Genomic DNA, 13,031 nt, shown 5'->3' with positions numbered 1-13,031 from the left:
TGGAGAAAAAACCTCAGATCAAACCCTTATACCTCAACAAGGGATTTGAAAATCAAAACCTCAGAAAAGCCACAAAGGCAACAAAAGCAAATAAATATTCAAACATTTTTTTTCTTATCAAATGGGCTTGTATTTATAACCTCCAAATGCCTTTTTGTTTCCAAAATGTAACTTCACTCAAGAAGCTTCACCACACAACATTATTTAGAAGCTTCCGTTAGATTCTTTACTTGACTTGGCTTAACTAATTAAATAAATGGCCCCTTCCAATGATAACTCAATCTTCGACTTAAGTGAAATTATAAAGTTAAATTATAACTTTATAATAAGTCATTTAATGATTTAATAATAATTTGGCCACTAAAAATATAATAACTCCCAAAATAATCAACATTTAAATATGTCATCTAAACTTGGAGTCATACCTATTATTTCTCCACATGAGCAAATGTATTTTCCAAAAATAGAAAGGGCCCATCTCTATCAACACCCAACTTACCACAGATAGTAAGTACACAAAACTAAGCCCAAATGAAGTCCCATCTAAGCCAAACAAAGTCCAATTTGAGCCAAACGAAGACCAACTTGTAGCTTACTGAATTATAGAGAAGACAAGACCCTCCCAAGTCAAGCCACTGCCTTAGAAGACCCTCTATACACAATAATTAGCCTACGAGGATCACAATAATAAGATAATCTTCCAAACTCCAACACTGGCAAAAATGGGGACATTACATGTTCCAATGCCTTTTACTAGATAGCTGGTGTCATCTCTAATGGTTACATCATCAACATAGTCTTCTTCGATTGATTCCAACTGTTCTTTGAAACTAGTAATATGTCGAGATGCTCCACTGTTAATCACCCAAGTACCTGATCTATTTAATACTTCAGTAGATAAAGCTGACTAGAAAGCATTATTTTTGAATTTTCATTTGAGTTGCTGACTTGGAAAAATGAAGCTTGTTGCTTGAGTCTAGCAAGACATTTAGATGTTGGATGACCATACTTATCGCATCTAAAGAATTGCATTTTGGAGTAGTTTGGTTGCTTCCTCTTTCCTTTGAATTTTTTCTTCTTCTCTCTTATTTACTTGAGTTGAAAGAACTTGCATATTTTCTTTTGTGGAAGAGATACTCATGCCTTGAGATGTTTGCATGCATTCTTCTTATATGCAATCAGCTTTGAGTCTATCTAGTTTGGGAAACCTGGATCGAGAGAACACTCCTTGTCTAAAAGTATCCCATGATTAAGGAAGACCTTTTAGGGCCATTATGGTTAATTCCTTGCCGTCACAAATATGACCTATTGTAGATCGTTGGTTTCTTAACTTAGTTATTCTCATAAAATAAGAGGAAATGGTCTCTCCTTTATTCATCTTGATGTTGGAGAGTTTGTCTCTTAAAGTGATAATTCAAATAGTATTGTTAATCTCAAACAACTCTTCAAGAGCTTTGTACATTTCAATTGTTGTGTCTAGCTCTGAAATGATTTGAAGTAAATGGTTCTTAACACCGTCCACAATTATCTTCATGGCTTTGGTGTTATCACTTTCCCTTTTTTTTTAATTCATCACTTCCTTTGGGTGGTGGTTCATATTTTTCAATGAATTGTTTTAAACCATTCTCTTTCAAAGTTAACTTTATTCGCAATTTCCATCCCACAAAATCCGAATCACCTTCGAGCCTATCTTCTAACCTCATTCTATTCACCATTTTGAATAATATGAATTTTAATAATATTTGAGTGCACTATAGGTAAGTCTGATAAGGATCGTCTCTTAGACCTGCTCTAATACCATGTTAAATATCAGTCTTTTGTTTAAATAGATTTCTAATTTATATATATATATATATATAGAGAGAGAGAGAGAGATGTCTTCCTTAGCAATCAAGTTGAAGAAGGAGGTCTCTAAAACTGAACGTGTGCACCTTTGTAGAATAAAATTAAAACTGAGAGAGATGTCGATATACTCAAGGACTGTTCACTACAAAATGTTTGTAACGATATAATAATATTGAATTGCAATCTGCAATTATCACTGTAGAAGACCTCTATTGTTTGTGTTCATCGTAGTGTTTTTACTGCTGGTCAAAAAGGCAATATAAGTATATACGGTGGAAGTCATGTCCCATCGGGCACGTGACTCCTAATTGAGTTTATTACAAACAAACATAATACCGTCAACCAAATAATATTTTAAGGAGTTGCCTACTTTAGTCGGTCAACTATGTGTTTTATGAAATCATCCCTAACTTGTTAATAATATTTCAAATAGCCTTTGGTAAATTTTATATATATATATATATCATTTAATATATGTTATACAATAATATCACCATGTATATATATTGAAATATATTGCACAAATATTGATAGATATATTTTTTCAATGATATATTTATCCTGATTGAACTTACATATCAACACTTCTTAAGGTTATTGAGTAGGAGTGAAGTAAGGAATTAGGGCCTATGTATTATGAATTAGTGATTGTTCTTTAAGATAATCTGATTTAAATGCATATCATTGTATGTTAATCATTGAGAATCGGCATTCTCCTAGTAGGAAACATTACAAATCATCATTCCCAAGTATAATCCAAACCCTAATTGGGAATTTTAGGGAAAATTAAGGTCCTAGTTGGGGACATTACATTATTCCATCTATGGTTAATTGACTAGTAATTAGGTTACTCTCTTCTCATGAATGCGTGTGGATCCTTTTTGCTAGATTAAGATTACAATTTCACCTAGAGGCATTCTACAATGCTGTTAACAGAGGGTCATGCTGTGACCATATACGTGAAAAAAGGTTGAAACCAAAAATGGACATATATTTCAAAAAAAAAACTATAAAGTAACTCCTACGTAAATAAGTAAAAATGCTCCAAACTGATATTTCTCAGCAATTTTACATATATCAATTTGATATCATATCTATAACTCATCTTCAGAATTTATATAACATAGATCTATCCTATCAATAAAATTTAAAAAATTCATTAAGATGACAGCAACCTCTATGCCTATCAAACTTCTAAGAATTATTTTGATTAATTTACATTGTTTACTTTATGTTGATCTTAAGTGAACTTATTTTAAGCTTGATTTGCAATTTAAATGAAATAGGTGCTTTGAATCAAATGTAGGTATGCTAGTTGATATCTTTTATAACTGCATATTTTTTCTAATTCTCACAGAAAATGATACATACAAAAATACATGTTTTACTAGTTACAGAAATCAACCTTCCAAAAAAAATTCTTTATAATTTGTTTTAGAAAAAAAATTCATTAAGGACAATAAAAAAAATGTCAGCCTGCTTTCCAATGAACTCATATTTGCAGAAATCATATTCAGAAGATAGTGTTTTTCAACAAGAATACAATCCACACCCAAGAAAAGAAATCACGCACCTTTCTTCAAGTGACAAAATCCTATGGTGTAACTCATGATCTGTACCAATATAAGTAACAATCAAGGCACCTGCATCTGGATGTGGCCAGCTGCGTGAGCTAGGAAACCTAATTATAAATGATCCAGGTTTTACAGATCCCCCTAATGTACTGAGAAAAGCTTCAGTTTCTTCACATGATATCATTCCCTCAATCCATCTAGGCTCCGTACTTTCCCAGGCTCTCTTTATCTGGGGGTTAGACAAAGACAATGCTACAGGGAATAACCACTGCCATAACTGGTCAAACTCTTCACGAACAATAGCCTCACTACAGCCAGCTATTCTCCACAAGAACTCCTTGTCCTGCTAGTATCATGCATGATTATTCTATGGCCAATAATGCTTGTATGTTTAAAAAAAGATATTCCAAGTTATCAAAATGAACTGAAAGGTATTTTGGAGTGCTCCAACCAAACCTGAGAGCTGAACTTTCTTCTTTTACATTGTGTAATCGTAATAAATCTCTTTTCTATCTGATGTATAACAGTGTCCCATGGCAATGTATACATCTCTTTAGCAAACATGTTCCAGAGATCAATTCCCTCTTGGATCAACTGCTTTGCAATCAAAATCTGATACCTGATTTTTTTTGGAAGCATAATAATTATCAATCATTTAAAATTTGCCAAGCAATATGAAATTGTAACAAGCATACTGATTTGAACCCAAAATGATTGAATTGTTGACATAGTGCTTTTAAAAGAGAAATTTACTTCCTAATGTTGTCTTATAAGCCTGCAGCTCACTCTGACAAAACATCAAAAATTACCCATTATGATGACATCTTGTGTACTGAGAAACACGTGCTGCAAAATCCGCCACATCCTGATCACTTCTGGACATCACAGTATTTTTCAAGAAAAGGGAACGATTAAACATATTTTCAAGACAATATCTAAAAACCACGTAGTCTGAAAATGCTCCCTCTGATGCTCCAAGTCTCATGGCAGCTGGCTTTTGTGTATAAATGTTCTCACAAAAACTAGTATTTCCTTGAAAGTTTTCTGACCTGATTTCCAAATTTGTACTAAATAAAGAATCTGTTTGATCACTTTGATGTAATTTTTTTGGCAAAGGCATTGCATGATCTGAAGAGTCAATTTTGCAATGTCCATATGCAGTTCCCAAGGGACTCTGCCCATGTAAAACCTTAGGCACTTCTGTAGGAGATGCAATTGATGGATCACTACCAGATAAGTTGCAAGCATTACCCTCTGCATTAGAATATTGATCTAAATTGCTATTACTATTTGCAAGTTCTGTGGGCAATTTTTCATGCCCCACCTTTACATGCTTCAATACTGGTGTGATTTTTGTGGCTTGAGTGGTTGATTTATGAACAAGGTTGTCTCCTTTTACCAGTTGTGATTCTGAAGTAGGCTCATCAGTTCTTGAGGAGCATGCTGTGTCAACTTGATATGCAGAAGAGTTAGGCTTTTTCCATGATACAGATAGTGTTCGACTGTTACGGTTTCTTGAGACACAGCGGATTGGTCGTGAGAATGCTCGAAGAAATGGATAGTTCATGCTGTGAAGTGAATCAAAACATACACGAAACAGCCTATTGTCACATTTAGAGGACAGCTGTAAATTAAAAGAAATTGCACAATCAAGGACCATTATAAGTTAAAGTTTAACTAATATTTGAGTCAACCCGTTAAAACTTTTAAAGAATCAGATAACACAAAATTATAGTAAGCAAATAAGCAGAAAATTACTCATCCTAGGCATCAGCGGATTTACCTGGGATATTTTGAGCTTAAAAGATGCACGCCCATGAATAAGTTTTATTGGACACTCAGTTGAAGGAAACTCAACACCATCAAAGGTGGTAAGAAGGGGAGCTTCTGCATTGTCTTTTGATTTCTCAACAAGGGCTCCACTATCCACATACACAAGTAATGCAACAAGCTGGAAAATATAGTTTGAAGTACGCATACATTGCCTAGGTTAGAATCATAGGACAGATTAAACACCAAATGAAACCATTCACATAATAAACAAATCCTTAGAAATATTCAGCACCTCCATATCTTTGTGAATGGAACGACCAAGTGCATCCAATAAGACGACATCAAGTGCAAAATTCCTGCGACATGATGCCTGGAAACATAAAACAAGCATTTCAGACAAGGTTCACCATACACGACCACAAATTCTGTCTGGTGAAACTGTACCTATTTTGTAAAATTGAATTTTTGGTATGTAAAACAAACTAAAAGCAAAAAGATGTTCTCCAAATCAAACTTTTTGATATATCTTCAGATTAATTTACTAAATTTTTAACCTCCAAAGAGACTTTAATATGAATGGTAGACCGAAAATTGAGTCTTGTCCCTTAACCTATCTTGCAAATTTATGGTCATGGAAGTTTTGTTGCAACCCTCACGAAATGAGAAAAAGATTTTCAACCACACTGAATTCTCTTCTTCTTTCAGACAGTTAATTGTTTAATCATTTAAAACAAGATTGAATAGGAGTAAAGAAATTTGAGAAAAGAAACAGACGGACCTTGCCTCCAACAACACTCCATATGCCATCACCACTTTCCTCAAGATTGTAATCATCTGAAGCACCACATGAACCATCAAGTGCCAATTCCAGAGGTGGATTCTGTTAATCTCAGATAAGCAAAAACTTTGAAAATAAGTGAATTTTCTTACAGTAACAAGTTCTTGATATTTATATCAATCTACAGAATAAGAACATAATCTCTTCAAGCATCTAGCTTCCATTTTGTATTTACAGTTATGCACCTTGACATAATGATTTGTAACAGCTGGTTGGCTCAAGATCCTAACATAATGAGCATATCCTTGTACACCATTACAGTTACTGTCAGCACCAACTAAGTGTAGAGGTTTCAATGTCTCCTCTATGACACCATTCTGTGATGCATACACTACTCTCTTTTCTCCAACCACTACTCCATCAATGTGAAGACGAATAACATTTGTGCTAACCTGTTCCAAATATCAAAAGAGAAGAAAAAATCATCATCATATAAGAAACAAATAGGAAACATCATAACCCAAAATCTTCAGTATATTTATTCTTTGGTCTTTATTCAAATTAGTTGAGGATAACCTTTTAAAAAAAACTGTTTCAGAGTTACTGTTTCCATCCACTAATAGGCAGAAGTTTTAAAAGCATATACACATATCATCAATCTCCAAAATTGACATGGAAAAGCACTCATGCAATCACGACAGAAGAAGACCAGGGATGATCAGCTAGAGATCAAAATTGAACCAACTAAATCATACTCCTTACTTGATGATACACGATATATTTAAAGAACCTGGCGGTTGCCAAGAGAAACACAATCGTCAACCAACTAATGTTTATAATTGACGAAAGCTTATAACCAACAATTAATATGGATAATTATTACAGAGTTGGATAACCAATATTGTCAAACATCGATACACATCATACGCTAACAACAATTGTTAATTCCTAGGAACTTTTGTTATACCCAACTCACTGTTGTCCGTGAATTTTCCCATTCCTTCATTCTATTTCCCTTTCATGTTTTTCATATAACATCAAGCCTGGCCCAAATCAAACACAAACAAGAAAATTTCAGCGTATATGGCTGCCAAACCTGTTGCCCAAATTCTTGATAAATTTAATATAAACTTTATATGAATGAAAAAAAAAAAACATTTTCTTAAAACTTATGGTATCAAGTCGAAGGCAAAAAAATTACTATTAGGAGAGATTTGCTCTTATAAACTTCTGTTTGTTCTACAAAGATTGTATAAATTGTATGAGCATTCTAGGGTATACATTAGTCAATCCAGTATAAAGAAGCATAATGTCCTATTCAACAGTTTATATACTGGAAATCAAATTTTAGAGTGAATGGCATTATTATTTCTACACAACCATTTTTCCACAATTCAGAGACTTAATTCTTCTATCAATATATAACTTGTATGGCGATCCACTATTTAAAATTTCTATCATTACAAAATTGTTAAGTGAAGATGTTGAGAAAGGGCAAGTAAAGAAAATAAAACACTGCAACTGATGAACTAGACCATAGTTCCGAAAATCACCATAAAATCCCGTGAATCGCAATACGATTCAACCTAGCCAAGTTTTTGTGAATCTTGCATCGTAATCGGCAATTTTTTGGGATGAATCGCCTGACTCGCCGATTCAGGTGATTCATGCCAAAAATTGCATGAATCTCCATTGTGAATCGGCCACAAAAGCCATAAAGTTGCATTCAAATTTTTTTTTTAAATGCATATTTTTATTGTTTTCTTTTTAGGCTTTCCTCTTTGTAATAACCCTAAAGGGCCTTCTAATTGTTAGGCATGAGCAAAGTGAGAGAGAAGAAGAGAAAAGAAAAACCACAAGTTTCCAACCGGCAAGAAGGAAGAGTACCAAAGAGATCAGAAGTCCATCTTGGGAGGCCATAAATTGCATTGAGAGCATTAAAAAGTCAATATCAACACTCCTCAACTCATTTGCAAGAGGTAACTGCTGATTTTTTTTTTTCATGTTAGTGTATTATGCATTTTTTGTTAAATTTTTTTAGTTTTCATTTGCAAATTTTGAATTTTTTTAGTTTTACTAAATTGTAAACTAGGGTTTGTTGTTTTGTAGCTTTTGTTTATTAGTTTCAAACTTTGATATTTTACATGAATTTTTTTATTATTGCAGCAGCCCTTTGCTTTCATTTTCTGCAATGAGTAAAAAAGATGAATGTTGGAAATATAACGAAGAGGTTTCCGGAAGAACCAAATTTCAAACAAAATGTATATTTTATAAAGAAAACATAAATTCTAGAGGTATTTATAGATTGAAATACCACATTGCTGCTATACCTGGACATGATGTTACAATTTGCACTCAACAAACTGCTGAGGCAAAATGCACTTGTTTAGTGGCATTAGAAAAAATTGAACAAGACAAATTCAATAAGAAAATGCAACTTGAAGGGTTAAGGGGTATTGGCTCCCATGTTCCCGCAATCGCATCTACATCAGCTTCCACATCCGTAGGTTGTGTTGGAGAGGGTTCTTCCAGGCCTCTTTTTTGTCCTAGTTCTAGTGCTCATGCGAGTGCTAGTGCTAGTCGGTCTTATACTAAGACAGAGTCCAACACCAACCTATTGCAGCCTAGAGTGCGAAAAAACAGAATAGATAGTTATTTTGTGCCCCGCACTACTCCTGGCTCCCAACTCACGCTTGAGGGCATGGGTTTGAACAAGGAGATTCATGATGCTGTCAAAAAAGAGATTTGCAAATTTTGGTACTTTTGCAACATTCCATTTATTGCAGCCAGGTAATTGATTCTTTTTTCTTTGTTTTCTTTAAAGTTAAACTTAAAAGTAAAAGTAAAACTTTAATTATATCTACTTGTTTTATGATTTGAGTCTTTGACATCTAAATTTCTAATCATTATCTATTTGTGACAGGGCTCCTTATTGGCAGAACATGATAGATGGAGTTGCTATTTGTGACCCGAGGTTTAAAGTCCCAACTGAGGCTGAGTTGAGTGGATATCTCTTGGATGAAATCGTAGAGGATATGAGGGTTGAGCTTGAGGAGAACTGAAAGAAGTGGATTGAAAAGGGTTGCACCATTATGACTGATGGTTGGGTAGATAGAAGGAATAGAACACTCCTCAATTTTCTTGTATCCTATGGAGGTGATTGATCATTCTACTTTCCTACATACATAATTGTGAATCGTGATTGACTATTTCAAATTTTGATTTGTTGATTGCTAATTTGTTGATGATCCATTTAATATTATAATTCGTTGTTTTGTTACTTGTAGGATATACCATGTTCCTCAAATCCATTGATGCTTCCACTCATGTAAAAAATGCCACATACTTATGTGAGGTTATTGAGGAATTCATAGCAGAGGTGGAGGAACAACATGTGGTGCAAGTGGTAACGGGTAATGCAGCAAGTAATGTTGCTGCAGGTAAACTTTTAACTTTGCAAATTTTGAAAATAAATTTATTTAAATTTTGAACGTTTTCTAATTTTAAGTTTCCTAAGTTCTAACATGTTTGAAATTTGAATTTCTAATTAACTTAAAATTGTTGTAGGTAAAATTTTGATGGAGAGGCACCCCACCATATTTTGGTCCCCTTGTACAACACACTGCATTGACCTCATGTTGGAGGAAATTGGCAAACTTGAGTGAGTCAAGTCATGTGTGGAAGGGCAAAAAACATATGCAAGTTTATTTATAATCATTCATTTGTCCTTAGCACAATTAAGAAGTATACAGGAGGCAAGGAGTTAGCTCATCCAGGCATCATGAGGTTTGCCTCAAATTTCATCACCCTATAGTCCTTGTTGACATCGAGGGGCAATTTGAGGAGCATGTTTCTTGGGCGGGAGTTGATGCTTTGTCGATTCAACGATGCATACACAGAAAGTGTGATCTATTAGTTTTGAACACTTATGTGATTGGTAGTGGCATCAGCGGGTGGAGCATGTAGGAATGTTGAGTAATTGATAGCTTGGATATGATAGGTTCATCAATAAAGTTTTTGAAGGTAATGTAGCCTACTTTGTGCTTTATAGATTCAGTGAGTTGGTCTACGTGGACAAAGTAACAAAGTTAAGTGGGGCCCAATTTTCATCGCCAAGAGTTTTTCAAATTTCATTGATGGTCATTGATCTTATCAGATTGGCGGTAGGAATTCAAACTTTCACACAACTAACTAAGAGTTTTAATGGTTCACATGAATTGGCACTAATAGCGACAATGAAGGTTTTAAAAGACAAGTTTATTCAACACAAAAGTAATTTGCAGGCAAGATATTTCTTGGGCTCCTGACAAGATTCCAAAAGATCTACCCTCTTTTGTGTATATCTAGGGTTTTATGTTTCCGGTTTATAATTGCAAATGAGAAAAATTCTTGTTAGATTAGTGCATGCCCTAGTTTGATAAAATTCCATAAGAGTGTTGAACTAAGGATAAATGCCTAGGGGATTTGGATGTATGGAATTAGGGTTTGTGTTGTATCAATAGGGATTAAATTCTCAAAAATCGAAAACCCTAGATACCATATAGTCAGAATGGTTGGTTCCTCTAAGAGCTTTGCTCAAGGTGAACCTAGGCCAAAGAGGCCTAATTTTGTTGAGGCCCAAATATCAACATAATGGGAATGCCCAACTAGATAGGCTATAGGATAAGCAATAAAATTGCAAAGATGTCATTGTACCTATGGATGGTTATGCACTATTCAAATATTATTATAGGAAATCACAAAGCTAGCCACCTGTGTTAGATCCATGACATTGTAAGCTAACAAAGTTGATAGTTACTAATGTTTTTGTTGACATGGATTTGGTAATGGCTTTGGTCAGAGGTTATGTGCTTGAAAAGAAGGCATTCTATGATGGAGAGGGGAAGGTAATGTTGTCCTTGACAAGGAGCTATATGTTGAAAGTGTTTGAGTTAAATGAGAACAACAAGATGCTATGACTATTGGTGCACTCACAAAGGAGTACAATGATTTTAAATATATTACAAAAGAAAGACATGTCCACAACCAAGATTTGTGAAGCAAACACCAAATGGGATAGAGAAGCATTTGCAGAGATTTTTTTATTCTTACAAACCACCCTTGTGCTAGATCTGTTTGAGGATTATTACAAGAAGACTTCTTAGGAAGATGCTCATTTTTCTATTTCTATTAGTATAGCAGTTTAACACATATTAGGAGTTGTTACAATAACTAGGCATTTGATTATGTTGGATGTTTATAAAAAGAAATGAACAAGGCTTTAGCTTCTGCAAAAAGAAACATATCTTCTTGTATAGAGGAAATGAATTAAAAGTAAGGAAGCCACTAGTGAAAAAAAACCCAACTACTGCAGAGGGATATCCTCTACCAATTTAGTTATGGGCTTGTGTTTGGGACAGTGGTTGCAAAGATGGATCTATCCACATGGTTACGAAGAATTCTTTATTAAAGAATTTTATTTAGCTTTGGGAAACCTCCTTGCTAGGATATTTGAAAATATAATGAAATTCTTAAGATCCAAGGATTTTGAGACAAGGGTCACCAACTATCATAATTGGGGAGACTAGTATTTGTATGACCAGTGTATAGTCATAAAAATAAATTGTTTTGAGGGATAGCCTCATAGTCTTCCACCTCATGTCCCTAAAAATTTAGCAATCGTGGAGGCTGAGAGACAGTTAAATGAATCAGATATTTGCATTTTAGAAGTAAAGAGAAGGCATCATTTATGTCTAGCACTTTGAATATTGGAGATTCCACGATCCCATCAAAAGAATGGTATAGCTGCATTCAAGGGAGGTTTAAGCCCTGTAAGTTGCACTTGGGAAAGCCAAAAGGTTTGACCCAAAGGGATTTATTCATTATGCAAATAGTGCACAAGGTCTTAGTGGTTACCATAATTATTTTTTGCTACCATAGGTTTTGATTAGAAATTGTCCAAAGAATGAGCTTTCAAAGAGAAGTCAAATATATGTAAATATATGCAAATATCACATAGTTACCCACCCGTCAGAGACACGTTGACTAAAAATTTTGTGCATTACAAACGACAACTCACAAAAATTGCAACTTTAGGCAACATTTCATGAGATTTCACTCTCTTCTCAGCAATAGGGGAGGCTCCCTTCTTACCGTAGGTGGCTTCAATCAGAACTTAACTGAAATTACAAAAAGGATAGTTCTCTTCATCAATGCCTCTTTTTTTAAGAATGATTTGAATACAATTGCAACTTTCCAACTTAACAAAAAGTGTCTTATTGCTAGGACAATACTAGTGACCCTAAAATTGATGTAAGAACAACCCTAGGGGCAGTAGTTTACTTCTTTATATTTTGTGACACAAAAACAAGAACCCAAAATCTCATGCACTTGTCTTGAATGAGGATTGAAGTAGAATTACTAGTAAGGCACAAAGTCTCTTAATCGATACTCCCAAATTCAATAAAAACAATTACAACTATAGCCCAAAGTCTTCAACTCTAAGTGATTACAGCCACTACTATCCATTATAATTTGTCCTCCTGTAACACAAGTCTTCAAAAGTTCAAATTGGCTCTGAATGCAACAAAGTTTGTACAATTAAATCCAAATCCCTCTTGAGAAAAGCTCAGAAACTCGCTATCAATATGTAGAAAATGTCATCATGTAACACCTTGAATCAACACAAAGTTTGAAGGCAAGTTGCATCATTTATTGAAAGCAATCTGATTTATATCCAAGCACAAAGTCTTAGATTGCACAATACAAATTGGCAGAATTTTCTTGCCTTGCCAAACGATGATTATTTACAATGAGCTCTCTCCTTTATATAAGAAAATAGGAGAGAGAAGGGTGGAGGGAAAAGAGAAAATCTTCAACCACCTCAACTTATTCTCTAACAAACTTCTAACTATCTAATTTGACTTATACAAAGTTGCATGCCTAATGCGATTACAACTTGATTATATGAGCAGATTGTACAGGTACATGTTATCATGTACTTACAACATAATTCCTCTTTACATGTAATATTCCTACTGCCATTCTACTTAAAGCGTATGATAAATTTGAAGTGTTCACAT

At 34.2% G+C, this 13,031-nt stretch overlaps 1 protein-coding gene across 2 annotated transcripts in view; it reads right to left on the bottom strand.

Annotated features, from left to right (window-relative positions):
• Nucleotides 1-13,031, bottom strand: part of SHB (SH2 domain protein B) — an 86,105-nt gene that overhangs the window by 34,033 nt on the left and 39,041 nt on the right. For both annotated transcript variants that reach the window (XR_016360113.1, XM_089814810.1), the window contains exons 4-10: nt 6,216-6,422; nt 5,971-6,072; nt 5,485-5,562; nt 5,203-5,370; nt 4,229-5,043; nt 3,876-4,038; nt 3,419-3,762 (exon numbers count right to left, since the gene is read on the bottom strand). Coding sequence is in view for 1 of the 2 variants with exons in the window: in XM_089814810.1 (XP_089670936.1) it covers nt 3,419-3,762; nt 3,876-4,038; nt 4,229-5,043; nt 5,203-5,370; nt 5,485-5,562; nt 5,971-6,072; nt 6,216-6,422 (1,877 nt within the window). In the remaining variant the exon portion in view is untranslated. The remainder of the gene's footprint in view (nt 1-3,418; nt 3,763-3,875; nt 4,039-4,228; nt 5,044-5,202; nt 5,371-5,484; nt 5,563-5,970; nt 6,073-6,215; nt 6,423-13,031) is intronic.

The sequence above is a fragment of the Cupressus sempervirens genome, chromosome 2 (genome assembly GCF_028749045.1).
Source record: "Cupressus sempervirens isolate cs-2001-9-10 chromosome 2, ASM2874904v1, whole genome shotgun sequence".
Taxonomy (NCBI): Eukaryota; Viridiplantae; Streptophyta; class Pinopsida; order Cupressales; family Cupressaceae; genus Cupressus; species Cupressus sempervirens.
Note: the sequence above shows the minus strand (reverse complement) of the source record. Positions and strands in the feature narration are given on the sequence as shown.